The following is a 16,557-nucleotide window of genomic DNA, read 5'->3' on the forward strand; positions in this document are numbered from 1 at the left end:
AATTAGAATGCAAGTAGAAAATAGTTGTGGGAAGCAAGATTGGATTGAGAAAGTCCAGGAAATAACTTCAAATGCGGGGCCATAGCGAGGAAAGGATACAGGATTGCAGGGTTGGCAGGGGACCCTTGCTGTATCTCCAGAGTGGGGCACAGCAGGGGTATGGGGGGCTGGAAGACAAGTGTGGTCCCCATATTGCCCTCTCCTGTCTTCAACCTTATCTGTTACAGTTTCGTCTTCTCCCGGTCCTCTTCTCCTTCCCCCAATGAAAATATGCAAACACTGATGGGCATGAACAACGAATAGAATATCATGACAAGAAAATGTTATTCTGATGCAATTATTAGTCCAACGCCCTTTGCCAGGTCCTTCTCTACTGATTTAAGGCAGCTCCGGTGTAAAAATCACTGCAGTATACTCAAAGGCAAGATGCTACTAACACACATCTTTTAGGAGGTGCCTGAGAATTGCCAGCTGCTTCAGGGCTGTGGTAATTAGGGGACCTGTTCGATTTTGCTTTTTTCTCCAAAAGGATTTGCTTATTTCAGTAGTGGGTATCATCCCGCAAACTTTATCATCCAAGATGAGACCTTATAGCTTGATAACATCCAGTTCGCCTGCAGCTAAGATAAGTTATTTGTCCTGCCTACCCCTCAAACCTGTGCTTCTCACAGATTCTATCAGTTCAGAGCAGGAAGCCAACACAAACCACTTCCTTTTAACGTTTTCTTGCCACGGGAAGGACGACTCTGAACAAACCAAGGAATCTGGCCCATGTTTCATGTTTAAGAGTTCCTTTCCCACACTCATTCTTTTTTACCCTCCCAAGCTATGAGGTGTCATATTTTAAATGAAAACTGTCAAGTTGGAATAAATACATATACTTGGATGAAATCTATGTTGTTGCCGAAAGCTGAGAAAATAAAGAGAGAGGACATTTTCAGCTCTCGGTGACATCGCTTCTGGGTGCATGTACCCGGTGCTCTTTCATGCTGAGTTTTAGACACACTTCCAAACAGAATTGGGCAAGGGGGTATTTCGAAAATCTGATAAATGCTCTTAGTGAGGGAGACAAAGAAAGCAGCAAGACGGATTTCTAGATAATAGGTAACAGAAAAATCATTCAGGTTTCAATTTTTAACAAAATCAAAGTAAACTTACCATCGTTTTTCCAGATTCTCCAGAAACACTTCTCTGTGAAAGGAAGTTAGATAATCATTCTTCAAAAGTGTGTTACTTATTACCTTGATGGAAAAAACTGCTTTCTCTCAGTCAAAAGAATTTTTTTCCCTTCACTACTGAGTTGTAATTCAGTCATTGGAGCTGAGATATAAATATCAAACATTCTGAAATTCTGTTTTCCCACTGGTGTGTTTCTCTGAACAAACTTCTCAGCCAGCATTGTGTTACATGCACATCATTTTTGATATAATGCTAAAACAAACGTTTTTAAATGAAGATGTTCAACTAAACACATGCTGAGGAGGGCATATGGCCTCTATCCTATTTGTCTGACTGATTTTTTTATTCAGTTGAATGGTTATTGGGGTGCCTCATTCTACCATGGTGCTCTGGCCGTGCGATCCCCTCTGTCTGTGCTGCTCTACTTACCAGATTCCCTTTACCCCCCACCCCCATGTAACTAACTCCTACTCATCCTTCAGCTCCCAGCTCAGGCAGAATTTTCTCAGTGACGTTCTCTCTGACCCCCTCCTACCCCATACTAGGTAATCTTCTTTTACTAAGCATTTCGTAGCCGCATAGCCCTTCCTTCAAAGCGAGAGGGTCGAAATACATGTTCTGTCGTCCTCCATTAGACTAAGCTACATGAGAGTGGGGATTTCGATGTGTTTCCTCCTTGGTGTAGCCAAACGCAGTGACTGGCATGTGGAAAATTCTGTACACTAACCACTATGCTAGGGAATTATTCATGGGAAGGATTGTCCTGTGGGCATGGAAAGCTGAATAGCTTTAGAGTGATGGGTGCACATTTAACGTCTAATGGATTTTAACATAATACATCAGGTGTTGGATATAAGCTTAACTTGCCTGATGTGGGGTGAACTGAGGTTTTACGGGGTGTTATGTGACATAGTGAGGCCAGCGGCTGCCTCCTTTTAGTTTTTGAGTACAGTTCTCAATGAGGAAGTTTTCTTTTTTGAGACTAGATAAAGACCTTGACACGAGGGCTTACCTGTTGGGTTTTGATATTATTGGTCTACAAAAAAACCCTGGACTTCTAGAGAGTCAGAAATTCATACCCATACAAAACAAATCATCAGTCAGCTTAGCATTGCTCCCATAAATACCGGCCCCCCGTGTTCTCTGAGCTACTCCCCAAGACAGCAGTGACCAGAAGGAGAATGTGTGACTGCAGTGGGACATGCCTGCTACCACTGGGACAGGGAATACCCTCCTAAGAGGAAATTTCTTCCTTACAAAGCAGAAAACACGTAGCTGTATATCCTTTAAGGAACAAGGGTAACCGTTACGGTTTGGGGGCTCATGGACAGCAGTAGGTCTCACTTGATTTCACCTCGACAGTGCTACTGCCCTCGTGTGAAACCACTGGGCTCGTCTCTGCTAAAAAACAAGCTCTTGAGAAAATCTGGCACAAGACATCTCAGTCCTTCTCCTACGTCTTTAATCATGATCTCTTTCACTGATTTTCCGTTTGCGAACTTAAGGCTTACTATACCTGATGCCTCCGGTTCTCTGGCACAAATTGAAATTTGCCTGGGGCCAGTTCCACAAGATCTCCATATTCTGCAAACTTAAAAAAGAATTCAGGATATTTATTTCTATTAATAACAAAGATTGAGAGCAAAAGAGGCAGCTGGTGACAGGCATAAGGGTATTCGTTATATTACTTTACTTTATTTCCTATATCTCTGGGCAATCTCATATTTTCACACAATGATTTCATTAATGTATTTATGGCTGCTAGTTATTAAGTGAAAGGAATTCATTTCTGAGTTTGCCAAAAGATGATGGGATGTAAGGTAGGGGTCACAGTAACCCAGTGGTCGGTCAGATGGGTGCCCGGTGGAGCTATTGAGTAGATCTTAGAGGCTTCAACAGTGTCTGTCTGGATAAGTGTGAACCATCATCCAGTGGATTAAAAATGTCGATCTGAAGAGAATATCAGTAAGAAGTGACTGAAAGGCCACAAATACTTTTGGATGTCTTGACTTCAATTCCTGGCTCCGTCATTGAGATTTCCATCACACTCCAGTGGTTTTTAAAGTGTTGGAAAATATGATAGTTTCTTAGCTGACAGAGTGGTTTTTCTCCCCCCTAAGACTATGCCGTCCTATTCTTTGGCATTTTTGTAGGTAATTCACTCTGCATCTCTTAGGATATTCCCATAATGCACATTGCTTTTAGGGGATCAAAACAGCTCTTGTATGACTTTCAAAATGACTCAGTCCAAGATTTTCCTTATGTGGGATGGCCGAGAGACCAAAGTGGAGAATTTGAGCTCTGAGATTAATTCCTGCACTCTGCCAGCCCACCTGCCATCCTCCCTTTTAACAGGAATATTTAAAGTGCCTTTATTACCAAAATCACTGCCCACCTGGGTATGAAAAACAATGGTGCTTTGGTAATGACTTTTCTTACACTCTCAGTACAGAGTGATAATGCCATGTCTTCACCATCATCATTATCATAGTTAATAATTATTGGGTGCTTCCTAGTGCTTGCCCTGTGCTAGGTAATTTACACATCACTTACTTCTCAAATACCCCTTGGATTAGGTCAACTCTTATCCCCATTTTTTAGATAAGAAGTGGGCAGCTGTACTCCATAAATGGAATACGATAGGGCCACCCATTGAACTTAACTTAATCTCATGCGAAACCCTTAATGCTCTTAAAAGGTAAATACACATTCCAGTAATTATAACAGCACTTCTACTCAGATGAGTGTTATCATAAATTTCCTTTCCACACAGAATACAGATCTTGAATAGCAACAGCCACAGGCTAGTCCCGGAGCATACTTACAGGCCAACAGCAAAGAGGCTTCTAAACGTACTTACTTCTGGAAGTGCATTGGTCGGGATCGCGAAGCCTTGCGCCTCAGAAAGAAAGAACCAGAGGAGAAAGCATGTAAGACGTTTCATTTTGCTGGGCAGCTTTGCCAAGGTCTCCAGTGCAGCGTCTGGGGAGAATTCCACTCCACACGGACCAAGTTCAAAGGGACAGCAGAGGAATACAGTTCTTTTTTAAACAGTAGAAAAAAGAGAAAGAAAGCTCGCAAACTTTGTTCAAAAATGGGACAAATATTTGTTCTGGAGTTCAAACCTGAGCTGTGGGGGTGGATGGGACACCTGGAGGTTATTCAAACAGCAAAGCGGTAGGCAGTCTCTGGGCTGTGAGAACAAGTCAGGGTCGGATGGATATGAGGCCGCTGCTGCTTTTTCTCTCGCTTCAGCTTTTGCTGATTTTTGTTCATCTTAAAATCAGAGAGACCCAAAGATAAGTGCCATCCTCTTTGAAGGACCAAGAGAGGGAACTATACTGAGAAATAGAGTCAGAGAGAAAAAAAGCTATGTGAAGTTTCTGGAAACAAAAATCCTTTAGATTTACATGAAAGCAAGGACGAATTTAACAAAAGCCGGAGAAGAAACCCTGTGGTTTTTTGAGCAAAGCATTCCTGGTCGGTGCTTTTCCCTCCCTTTGATAACTCAGTACCTGTTACATGTGAACACTGGACGAGCCACTGTGCGGGAGACAAAGGCGCGCTTCTCAGGGAGGACACATCACGCAAGTTTTTGATTAAGAGAACCGTGTCTGTTCTGCTGCCTCTGATGAGCCTTTGCTCAGGTCGGTGGCAAATCAGTTGTCCCCAGTCCCAGAATCAGGAGAAGGCCAGCCTGGAAGCCGAGTGCATTATTCGTTCCCGGTTGTAGTCCAGATATAATAGTAATGTTAACTAGGATTTATTGAGGGGCCCTGCCTGGTGTCAGGCAGGCCCTTTTACTGTCATGATCTTTAACCTATAAAAGAGCTGTGTGAGGTGTGTTTGGTATTTATCCTCATTTACAATTGAGGAAAGTAAACCTAAGTCATTTATTCCGCATCTCCCACTTACTAGTAAGGGGAGGCTTGGATCTAGGGCAGCCTGACCCCAAAGTGTTTGCCCTTTATAACTGTCCCTAAGGGAGGCAACCTGCCCTTCATCATGGGGTTCAGTGCTCTAGGTGTGAATTTACACTAGAATTTACCTGTTATCCCCAAGCTGGGTGGCAAGTCTACTTTTCCTGAGCCTCTGCTCCAGACATCTGCGTGAACAAGGGCTGTGCTGTGGACCCTGATTTGGTCAGGGGGAGACCTTAGCTCCCATGCCGTTTCTGGCAGTTTCTTTCCCCGGAGTGAAACCCATGGCTTCCTGCCCCAAGGTCCTGATCTAGCACCTGGTCGTGGACCTGCTGCTGGGAACCACGACAGTCTGAAAGTCCACTCACGCAGGGGAACTTGCACCCGGATGGAAACAGGAAGTCGGCCGTGGCCTCTGAAACATGAGGAGGTAGGGCTGTTCCCTCCAGATCCCTGTCTGAGGACGCACAGCAGGTCCGCTCGCCCCACAGAGAGTGACCGAGGATCACATAGCACTCGGGACAAATAGGTCAGTTGTCTGAGGTGGCTTTCTGATTTGGTTTGAAGGGAAATGGTTTCAAGTTTGTTTCAAAAGCAATGCAAGTGAAAAGAGAAAGTTAAAACAATGCCCTAAAAGAGAAACTTGCAGATTGAAATATGCAGTATGGTATTTTTAAAACTACCATTTTGTTTATGATAGCCAAGCACATGCCAAAAATAATTTGAACTGTTGGTTCAAGTACAAAATACAAATAGATTAAATTTATCTGTAAGATTATGAAGGCTTACTGATGATTATTTTTAAAGGTCAACCACATTCTGTCTTTAAGAATTATACTTTATCTCCACGAGAGAAAAACAGACTAAAAGTTGAGATTGCATTAAAATATTAAAAACAGGGACTACAAAGATGGCATCCGGTTAAAATATATGTCATGGAAAATAATAAAAAGAAAGTCAGAAAAGATAATTAAATCTAAGATTAAAAATGAACTATTTAGAGAAAGAAGATAATAAAATAGATTTTTAAATTAGAAGAAAATGATAGAGCTGTTCAATTTTAAAAATGGAATATATAATAATAAACTAAACATGAAAAAGATGTAATTAACGTGAAAGACATTTTAATAATAAATGTAGCTATTACTAATACGTAGGGATATTTATTAGTATGTCAAATTTATAAGAAATCTTATATGAAGTGTAAAATATTTTAAATGGTCCATAATATAGAGGTAAACAGACAAAAAACAGACACATAGAAGAAGTTACATAAAAAAGACAGTTGAGCCTGACCATTTTTTTCTGAACTTCATAGGATATGTATTATAATATCTGTATAACATACAGAAAGTTACTATGTGGTTTTTAATTCATTTAATGAAGTCAGTATTGTTTTCACCCCCAAATCTGAAAATTACAACACACACACACACACACACACACACACACACAGTTTGAGACCCACTTAATTGATCAAAAATAATAAATATGATTCTGGACAACATTTTGACTCCATGAAAGAATAACCCACAATAACTGAGAGTGGATTAGCCTAGGAAATTGAGGCTGGTATTACACAAGAAAACTTATCAAAATAAAAGTTGGGCAAGAAAAATACTAAAGATTATTGCACTATCTCAATAGCTAGTGAGAAGCCACTTGATAAATTCCTTTCTTTTTTTCAGATTAAAGTGCTGAAAATATTAGTTTTAGGAGGCAATTTTTCTTAACATGACAGGAGATGTGTGTGTGTAAGTAAGAAAGACTATGCAGAAAAATCACTTCTCTCTTAAAAAGAGAAGCCAAACGATAGTTTTGTAGAGGACATGATTCATTATCTAGAAAATCTAGAGAATCTAAAAAAAAAAAATTACTAGAGGTAGTACTTATTTATCCAAACAGCAAGATAAAAGGTGAACCCACAAAATCAATTACATTTGTCTTTACTAGTGATTACACAAAAAATACCACGAAAAAAGTACCTTTTTGACCAATTGTATTGAAAGCACGTAAGAATTTAAGTCAGAGATTTATAACAAGAAATAAACTGATAAAATAAAGGAAGACATGAATAGATGGAGCATTCCACAATTAGAAATACTAACAGTTAATACCAATAACTGAATTAGCTAATAAGTAATTCATTAGCTAAATTACTATATACATTTTATAAAGTATTGATGTTTGTGTCCCCATAGAAAAGTTTATAGAACCTGAAAACTCTAGAGGATGAAAAGACAATAAAAGTCAAAAGAACCCCATGATTTTAAAATAATAATTATGCCTAGTTCTTTAGATTCTAAAATATATTACAAAGCATAAATTAAAATATATGGTTTGAGGCTTAAAAATAGAGACACTAATCAATGGAATAAAATAGTGCATCCAGAAATACATTTTCTATAGCATATATTACAAATCTAAAGCAACACAACATTGGGGAATGAATTTAGCCCTAAATAAATGTTATTGGAACAATTAGATAGTGGTATGAGAGAGAACTAACTTGAATCTATTTCTTCTCCCCTTTGGCAAGCCCCGGCTGGACAAGCTCCCAGCCAGGTGGGTGCCTCCACCCAACCCTCATGGAAAAATCCTGTCACAGCTTTGCATTATCTGCTGAGATAATGCCTCTGAGCAATCGAGACCCTATGGCATGTTTTTCAAAAATAATTATGATTCCCAACATTATGGCCTTTTCAGTCAATCGTTTCATCTCTTGATTGTAATCTGATCTATGGAATCACCTCAGAACAACCAAACCGAGGGCAGCCTGGGCCAGTCTTCTTTTTTCATGCCAATAGCCTATCTCCAAATCCCAAGGTCTTGGACAAAACACCATGTTTGATCTCTTCATGTTCAGAAGCTCCATGACTCCCTATCAGGGTGTGTGTGTATTCAGGTCACTGGGTCCTGAACCTGGGACCCTCCCACCCAGCCCCAGGCCTGGGCAGCTGTAATGTGGATTGAAAGTATCCACTGTAACTTAAACTCTCCTGATTTATAGGATGGAAATCACTACTGTAAATACCACCAGAATATTCACTTTCATATATTTGAAAATCAGAGAAAAAATTGACTATATTTCAAAATGTTTAAGTAAAATAATAACTCATTAAGTACGCAATAAAAATTTTAAGAAATATCAATCAACCTGAGATTCATGACTCTGAGGGTAATTCATTGTGGCATAGCTAACAACATGTGGCAATAGCCGTCACACCTTTTATAAAATTCACTTCTGGTTCTATCATTGGGAAAGTATAGCTCTACAAGTGCAAAGTCAAAGGTGAACTAACTTACAAATACCTCTATCTGACCCTCAGCTGCTTGTTCATTAGGTCAGATGAGACGTAGTCTGCAGAAGGTCTGTTTTCTACACATACATGAACTCTGATGGCTTCCTTCGCATAGTGAAGTCCAGACATTTCCTTTAGGTTTTCCAAGTATTATTTATTTTAGTGTCTCAAGATGATATTCTATTATTCTGTCACATCTTTTTTTCCCCTTTTCTCTTAGGCACAGGTATGGGTTAATGTAATTTGGGGCCAGAACATAAACAAGTTTCAAAAGAAAAATGTTAGAAATTGGATACATGTGCCACAAGCCAAAAGTCTGACATCAGAGAGTGTGGGGCTTAAAACAAAATTTTGCTTGGTTCTTGGACATACTTACTACCTGTTGCCCTCACTCAGGCCCAGACTGAGAGAGGCATGGGTGGGGGGGACAGAAAAATGACGAGTACATTGATCAAATGCTTCTACCTGGAAGTGACACAAGTCATTTCCATTCATAGTTCAATGGCCAGAGCAAGGCACATGGCTATGCTTAATTTCAAGTGGGGAGGAAATTGCAATCTTTTCCTGTGCCTGGAAGAAGAAGGAATTTGGATTTTGGTGTAGAATAGTGTCTACCACTGGAGGAAAGCTGGGACTGAGACGGTGTGTTCAGTGGGAAAAGTGGATGTTACCAGAAGAATTAGCTCCAGAATTTGTGGATTCTTGGGGAGGCCCTTGAACTTCCCACCAAGCATGGAATATCACATGCAAATCACATTTCCCTAAACGATTTGCTTACCTAAGCAAAGGCGAGTAGCTGACAGAGGGTTATCGCAGTCACGAATTTGCACTTTCCATCAGATCCTGCGCCCCCTCTCCCCTAGGCACCCAGACAGCAATACTGACTTAGCCAGGAGGCCCTTCATCATATTGGGAAGAAAATCAGTCTTTGGAGTCAACTGATCAGGAGACTGCTCACTTCTAGGAAACATGAGGTGTTTTCAGTGGGGAGCTGCTGTGTGGCATCAAGAAAGAGGGCAACAGATCAAATACATGGTGATGGCTGGTGAACGTACAATGTGATATATAGATGACGTATTATAGAATTGTACACCTATATAATTTTACTAACCATTGTCACCCCAATAAATTTCATAAAAGAAAAAAAAAGAAAGAAAGCAATTTGGGAGATTCTGTAAGAATGATTTTAGAGCCATTACATACTGGGGGGAATGAGGCCAGTTTTATTTGAAATTTCTTTCTTTATGTTTATTTATAAGTCTATCTGTGTCTTTTGGACGGTATCTATACGCAACTCTGATAGCCAAGAGTCACTTGAAATGCTTTTTCGAAATGTGTTCCCACTAGATGGCGCAAGGGCCTCACCCATTTTGAGCTGATCTAAAGGACTCACGCAAAGTAGGAAGAACTTGAAAGTATTGATCACACAGTTGGGGGAGGGAGTTATGAACTACTGTGTCATTCTAGCATAATAAGCTTTAATCTAGTGCATTAAATAAGCATAATTTGATATTGTTAGAGCCAGTTATGTCGTTTTCCTCTCCAAAAACATTTAAATCATTACATATTAAAACCACAGATTGAATATGACATACAGTAATGAATATACAAGAGTGATTCACTTGTAAGTATTATGTACAAACTGTACTTGCAAATCAGGAGATGTGGATATTTATTTACAGTCAACTAATCAGCCAGTCAAGCCACCAATAGTCACTGAGTCATTGCGGTTTAAAAGGTTAATAATTGCACAAACCGCAATGACTTTTGCACCAACCTATGCAAAGCGTGCTGTCAGATTTTCTGCAGCCATCTAGGGGAGTGGTTAAGAGCCATCTTTGAAGGCCTAAGTTTGCACCTTTCATTTCTACCACTTATTAGCTATAATCTTGGGAAAAGTACTCAACCTGCTTGGAATTCTTGTTAAATAGAAAATAAATACCATATGAAGTTGGCCACTGTTCCAGCACATGCAGACGAACACATCCTGTCTGGTGGAATCAACGTTTTCTTAAAAAAAAAAAATCTTATCAAAGAACGTTTCAAAACATAAAAGAAAAAAAGACTAGCATGAGTGCACATGAGGACCACTTTTCTCAGAAAACACACCTTTTCATTATTTACTTCTACGATGTGTTCACCCCAGCATATTTGTACTTGTCACAAACTTACAATTCCAAGTTACCCTTAGTGTCAGTTCTCCATATTAGTGCTATTGGAGTATGGGGAAGATTTTTATAAAATAACTTAAAAATTGAGATGAAATCACGTAACATAATAGTGGTGGCACGGAGTATATTCACAAAGTGATACAACCACTGCTTCTATTGAGAATGGGGAGATTTAACAGACTTCATTAAGCATTGGGCTCTCCCACCATTTCCGGTTACATGGTTTGTCTTGCGGTAGCCTGGGAAGCTGTCTGTGGGGAGTGGGTGGGTCTCCTTTTTCCTTCCCTCTCCTCACTCTTGGGCCTCAGCCCTTCACCAGGTGTGTCTTATATGGTACCCAGGGAGAGAGAGGGAGGTGAGGGCTAGGAAAGGCAGGTGTAACTCAGCAGAGGCTCTGTGATGGTTCATTTTATGTGTCCACTTGGCTTGACCATGGTGCCTAGATATTTGGGCAAACATTGGATCCTTGTTTGAGGGTATTTGGGGATCATATTAACATGTAAATAGGTGGAATTTGAGTAAAGCAGACTGCCCTCCCTCATAGGGGTGGGCCTCAACCAATCAATTGAAGGCCTGAATAGAACAAAATACTGACCCTCCCCTGAGCGAACAGCAGAAAAAGCTCTGCACTCAAACTGCAGCTCTTCCCTGAGTCTCACCCTGCAGATGTTGGACTCACCACACCTCCACAATCACGTGAGCCAGTTCTTTACAAAAAATCTGTTTCTTGTATGTACACATCCTGTGACTTCTGTTTCTCTGGAGAACCCTGACTAACAAGGTGCCCTTTGAGTGTGGCTGATTTTGTTTCTCTCATGAACAGGATGGCAGGACACTTTCTCCTGTGGGGGAATCTCCAACTGCAAACCCATTAGCAGCAGCCATGTCCTGCAGTAGCTCTGGGCGCCTCCCTCAGCCCTTGGCTTCCTGCTCTCTAACCCCCCCTGCTGGGGTCACATTGAGTGTCTCCTGGCAGTTCCTGCATGGAAACCAACTGACCACACAGCAGCTCCCTCCACAGCTGCTCGTCTATTCCCCCAGTGTACACACACCTGCACCCCGGGTAACGGACAGCTCACACCTCAGGTTGCCTTCTCCCCTCACAGATGGCTCCAGCCAGCCTTTAGGGGAGGGGCGACACCAGAGTGCCACAGGGGTCCCTTACCTCGGTCTTTTCAGGCATCAATCCTCCAGGAAGGTGATGTGTGAAGGGGCACAAAACTGGTTTAGGGGGCACATCTTTCCAAGTACTGCATGGGGAGTGATGGTAGCACTCACTTTGCAATGTGGTACAACGTATCATTTTGTTTTTGATATTTGACAGAGCCCTTTGGAAGCTGCTTCTCTTTCCCTTCTCTTCAAAATGCAAAGTGCAGGCGTTGGGGCAAGATGCCAAATAAATATTCAGAGGACGTGGTAGGTTGGATAGCAGCCCCCAGTGATATCCCCCGTCCTAATCCCCGGAACCTGAAAATCTGTTACTTCACAGGGCAAGAGGGATTTTGCAGTTATGATTAAATTAAGGCTCTTGAGGTGAGGAAATTATCCTGGATGATCTGGGTGGGCCCACGGTAATCACTAGGATCCCTGTAAGAAAAAGAGAGACAAGAGGGTCAGAGTCAGAGAGGAGATGTGACGACGAAAGTGGAGGGTGGGGTGATGTACGACTGTGAGCCAATGGAGGTGGCCTCCAGAAACCAGAAAAGCAAAACATTCTCCCCTAGAGTTTCCCGAAGGAACAGAGCCCTACCATCCCATTTTTATTTCTATTTATTTTTACTTTTTTATTTTATTTTATGTTTTGTTAGTTTCAGGTATACAAAACAATTAATAGTTAGACATTTCACCCCTCACAAATTGATAGCCCCCCTCCCCCAACCTACTACCCCTCTGACATCGTGTATAGCTGTTACCATTCAATTGACTCTATTCCCTATGCTGTACTCCATATCCCGTGACTATATATATATATATATATATATATATATATATATATATATATATTAAATTATAGTTGACATTCAATATTATTCAGCTTCAGCTTCAGGTGTACAGTGCAGTGGTTAGGGATCTACACTGTCCATGAAGTGGTCTCCCTAATTAGACGAGTGTCCATCTGACACCCTACAAAATCTTTACAACATTATTGATTATATTCCCCAAACTGTCTTTCATAGCCCCATGGCAATCTTGTGGTTACCAATGTGTACTTTCTAATCCCCTCACCTTCTCTCTCATCCCCGCCCCCTCCCATCTAGCAACCCTCATTTTTTTCTTTATATCTCTGAGACTATTTGCCAAGCCATTGTTAGCCTTTAGACCTTCAGAGCTGTAGGAGAATACAGGTGTGTTGTTATAAATTACTCATTTGTGGTCATTTGTTACAGCAGCCAAAGGAGACTAATATGGATGTTCTCTTGGGCATCTGTCACTGAAAATATTCATACATAAAAATATATCATATAAAAGAATATTTGCCTGTTGTGATGATAAAATTATCTTGGTATAAGGGGGACCTAATTGGCATTCCTATTTAAAAGGTGGTAAAACCATGGCAATGTAAAAATAAAAAAGATACTCCATTACAAGTTTCAATTACTGAGTCAGTGGCATTTTCTATGATATATTTAATGATTTAAAAATTATAATAGAATATAACAGAGGCCAAATATTCAATAAAAACACAGCAGCCTTATGAGGAAATATAAGCTATGTAGATATTTTGATATTCAGATATCATGGATTTATTAAATGGCTGCACCAGTTACTTCACCTGCAGGAGCTACTTCACCATTCTGAAGTCATATTTTCATCTGGGTGACGGAGATTTTTGAGGAAAAATAAGATATGGCGTGTACAAATGTAGCATAATGTTGGCATAGATTGTATTAAGAAAAACAAATTAGCTTTCTCTCTTGTGTTTATAAAGTTATTTAAACGAGACTCTTGATAGAAAGGGGACATGTACTGGTATTTCCATCCAAATGGTGGTGAAACCATGGCAATATTTTTAAATAAACAAAACCCATATACCCGATTAGAAAGTTATGTAATCAGTGCCAGAGCTGAGGAATGACCCCGTTGGGTTTCTTTGCCCAACAATCTTCTCTACTAGATGTGTCATGTCTAATTGAATGTCTTTCTTTATTCAGATTAGGCAGATTGATTTGGCAGATCAAAAATAAAGGTGGTAAATGTGATATAGAGAAGGTAGAAGACGTACACACACACACACACACACACACACACACACACACACACTTGCTGGAAAACATTAGGAATAGCAGGAAAAGACTGTGCCCCCTCTCCCTGCCCCCTCCTCCACCTAGAGTCACATTTTCTACATGGAGGTAGAGTATAATAAATGTTATTTTTAATTTTCATTTTATTCTGAGAAAATTACAGTTCACAAAAAGTTGTAAAAATAATACATCAGGTCACATGTGCCCTTCACTCGATTTCCCCACTGGTAACATCTGACATAACTATAGCACAGAATCAAGATCAGGGAAATTGTCATTGGCACAATCCACAGACTCACTCAGATTTCACTAGTTTTACATGCGTGTGTGTGTGTGTGTGCGCATGTGTGTAGTTCTATGCAATTTTGTCACACATGTAGAATTGTGTAACTGCCACAGAACTGCTCCGTCAACATAAAGATTTCCCTCAAGCTGTGATCCTTTCATAGTTACACCCTCCACTCCCCTCTTCAGCCCCTCGCTGTGACCCTAAACCCTGGCCAACACTAGTCTCTTCTCCATTCCTATAATTTTGTTTTTTCTCGAGAACATTATAAAACAGTGGTACACTCTGTGACCTTGGAGAATTGGCTTTTTTCGCTGGACATAATGCCCTGGAGATCCACCTAAGTTGTATGTGTCACCACTTTGTTTTTGTCTATTGCCAAGTAGTATTCTGTGCCTCAAATGTACCATAGTTTGTTCCGTCATTTAACCATGGAGGAACACTTGGGATGTTTCCAATTTTGGATTTTGATGAATAAAGCTGCTATGAATATTCATGCACAGAGTTTTGTGTGGACATAAGTTTTTATTTCTCTGGGATCAATGCCTGGGAGTGGGATTCTCGGATCATATAGTAAGTGTATGTTTATTTTTTTCCCCCTTTAATTGCCAAACAGTTTTCCAACATGGCTGTATCATTTTACATGGTCTCCCTCAATTCTGAGAGATCTGTTTTTTTTGCATCCTTGCCAGCATTTGGTATTGTGACTGCTTTTTAGTTTTAGTGGTTCTAATAAGTATGTGGTGATATTTCTTCGTGGTTTTAATTTGCATTTCCCTAGTAGTTGACAATGTTGAACTCTTATCACGTCTTTAGTTGCCGTCCATGTGTTCTCTTGGCCTGTTTATGGCTTTTGCTCATTTCCTAATCGGTTATTTATTTACAGTTGGGATTAGAAAATTCTTTGTATGTCAAAGGACCCAATTCCAAATATCATCACACTGGGGGTTAGGGCTTCAACATACGAATTTTGGGGATGGGGGACACAAACTTTTGGTCCATACACAGGCGATGACCAAGGACCTATGGCTTTTCTCTCATTCCTTCATGACTTGATGGAACTTAGAACCCATTAACGCATCCATGGGAAGGCAGAGAACCTAAATTGAAAACAATAATTAAAAAAAAATCCATATGGATGGTTCATCATGAATTGGTAAAAGTCAAGTTCGTTCTCCATGGGAGAATGGGAACTCAGTATGGAGACAACCTTGAGATGTAGAAAGAAAGGATTACATATTTCTTTTCGGCAAGTCTGCACCTGTGTGATCCAAACCTGCTACATGTGTTACAGAGACAAGAGGCCATCTCCCTCGCCAGCCAGGCAGCCGGCACCAAAACAAGCTGATGACAGCTTTGTTGTCAGGTCTTGATTTCATGCACTGTGATACAGTCTTGGCACCAACCACAAAACCAACACCTTTACTTCAATCAAAACCCTTCCAAAGACACACCTGTGGCTTTTGGCAAAAGCTCTCTGGCCATCTCCCAACATCTGGAAAAGGTTTGGCAAGTCTTCAGGGAGAAAACACACCCCATGGATCAACTTCAGGCTGTTCTGGCTTCTTTCTTCATGACTCGGAGTCAGAGAAAGTAGCGGGGTGGGGCCTATGTGTGGGCACCAAGGCACACTGCACTGAACCTCCCTCTCTATCACCCCATCAGTGGAGCCTCTGTGCTCTTCCAAGTTTCCTGTGGCCCCAGGTTAAGGCCCAGAAAACTAGGACACCACGCCTCATCCTAGGCGTCCTTCCAAAAGAAAGTAAAAATGGTTCTTAATCTTGCACTGAGGCTGTTCAGTGTTTAATGAGCTTTTCTATAGGACAAACCATCACTCAACCAACAGATCTTTTTCAGAACTATTTGCCTGACTTTGCATTATACATTGATGCAGTAATGGACTAGTAAATGCCTGAGAATGAAGAACTGGCTGTGATTTCGTGTGTTTGTGAGCACCTCTAGGAACTAAGGCTAAATTAATGCTCATTGTGTCCTCTGAGGACCACGGGAATACTAAAGGTATATTACTACATACAGAGAGTGCCAAAAAATGTATACACATTTTAAGAAAGGAAAAAACTGTATTAATTGTAACATGCAGTATACTGATAACAAAAGAGGAATACAAGTCACGTTTGACTTCTGCAATTACAAAAGATGCTCAAAGTGGTTGCCATCAGCGTCCAGACACTTCTGATTACAGCGAACTACTGCTTGAGCATAGATAACATCTCGTAAAATGTGTATACATTTTTTTGACACCCCTGGTATTATAAGCTTTAAACATTTTTCAGAATGAGAAATGCTTTGAGTGTGTGTGTCTGAAGAAAGACTATAGCAGTTTCTGAGAGCTGATTTTTTGGGAAAGATCCTTGAAGGGACAAGGCATTCTGGGATAGAAATATAGAGGTAGGAGTGGGGAAATTGATGGATTAGAAATTGCTTCTCTCACCATGT

At 40.6% G+C, this 16,557-nt stretch overlaps 1 protein-coding gene across 1 annotated transcript in view; it reads right to left on the reverse strand.

The window, feature by feature from the left end:
- Window positions 1–4,273, reverse strand: part of ITIH2 (inter-alpha-trypsin inhibitor heavy chain 2) — a 31,007-nt gene extending 26,734 nt beyond the window's left edge. The window contains exons 1-3 of the mRNA XM_019738211.2: window positions 4,040–4,273; window positions 2,696–2,770; window positions 1,159–1,191 (exon numbers count right to left, since the gene is read on the reverse strand). Coding sequence (XP_019593770.2) covers window positions 1,159–1,191; window positions 2,696–2,770; window positions 4,040–4,123 — 192 coding nt within the window. The 5' untranslated portion in view covers window positions 4,124–4,273. The remainder of the gene's footprint in view (window positions 1–1,158; window positions 1,192–2,695; window positions 2,771–4,039) is intronic.
- Between the last annotated feature and the right edge of the window lie 12,284 nt (window positions 4,274–16,557).

The sequence above is a fragment of the Rhinolophus sinicus genome, linkage group LG02 (assembly GCF_036562045.2).
Source record: "Rhinolophus sinicus isolate RSC01 linkage group LG02, ASM3656204v1, whole genome shotgun sequence".
NCBI classification, from domain to species: Eukaryota; Metazoa; Chordata; class Mammalia; order Chiroptera; family Rhinolophidae; genus Rhinolophus; species Rhinolophus sinicus.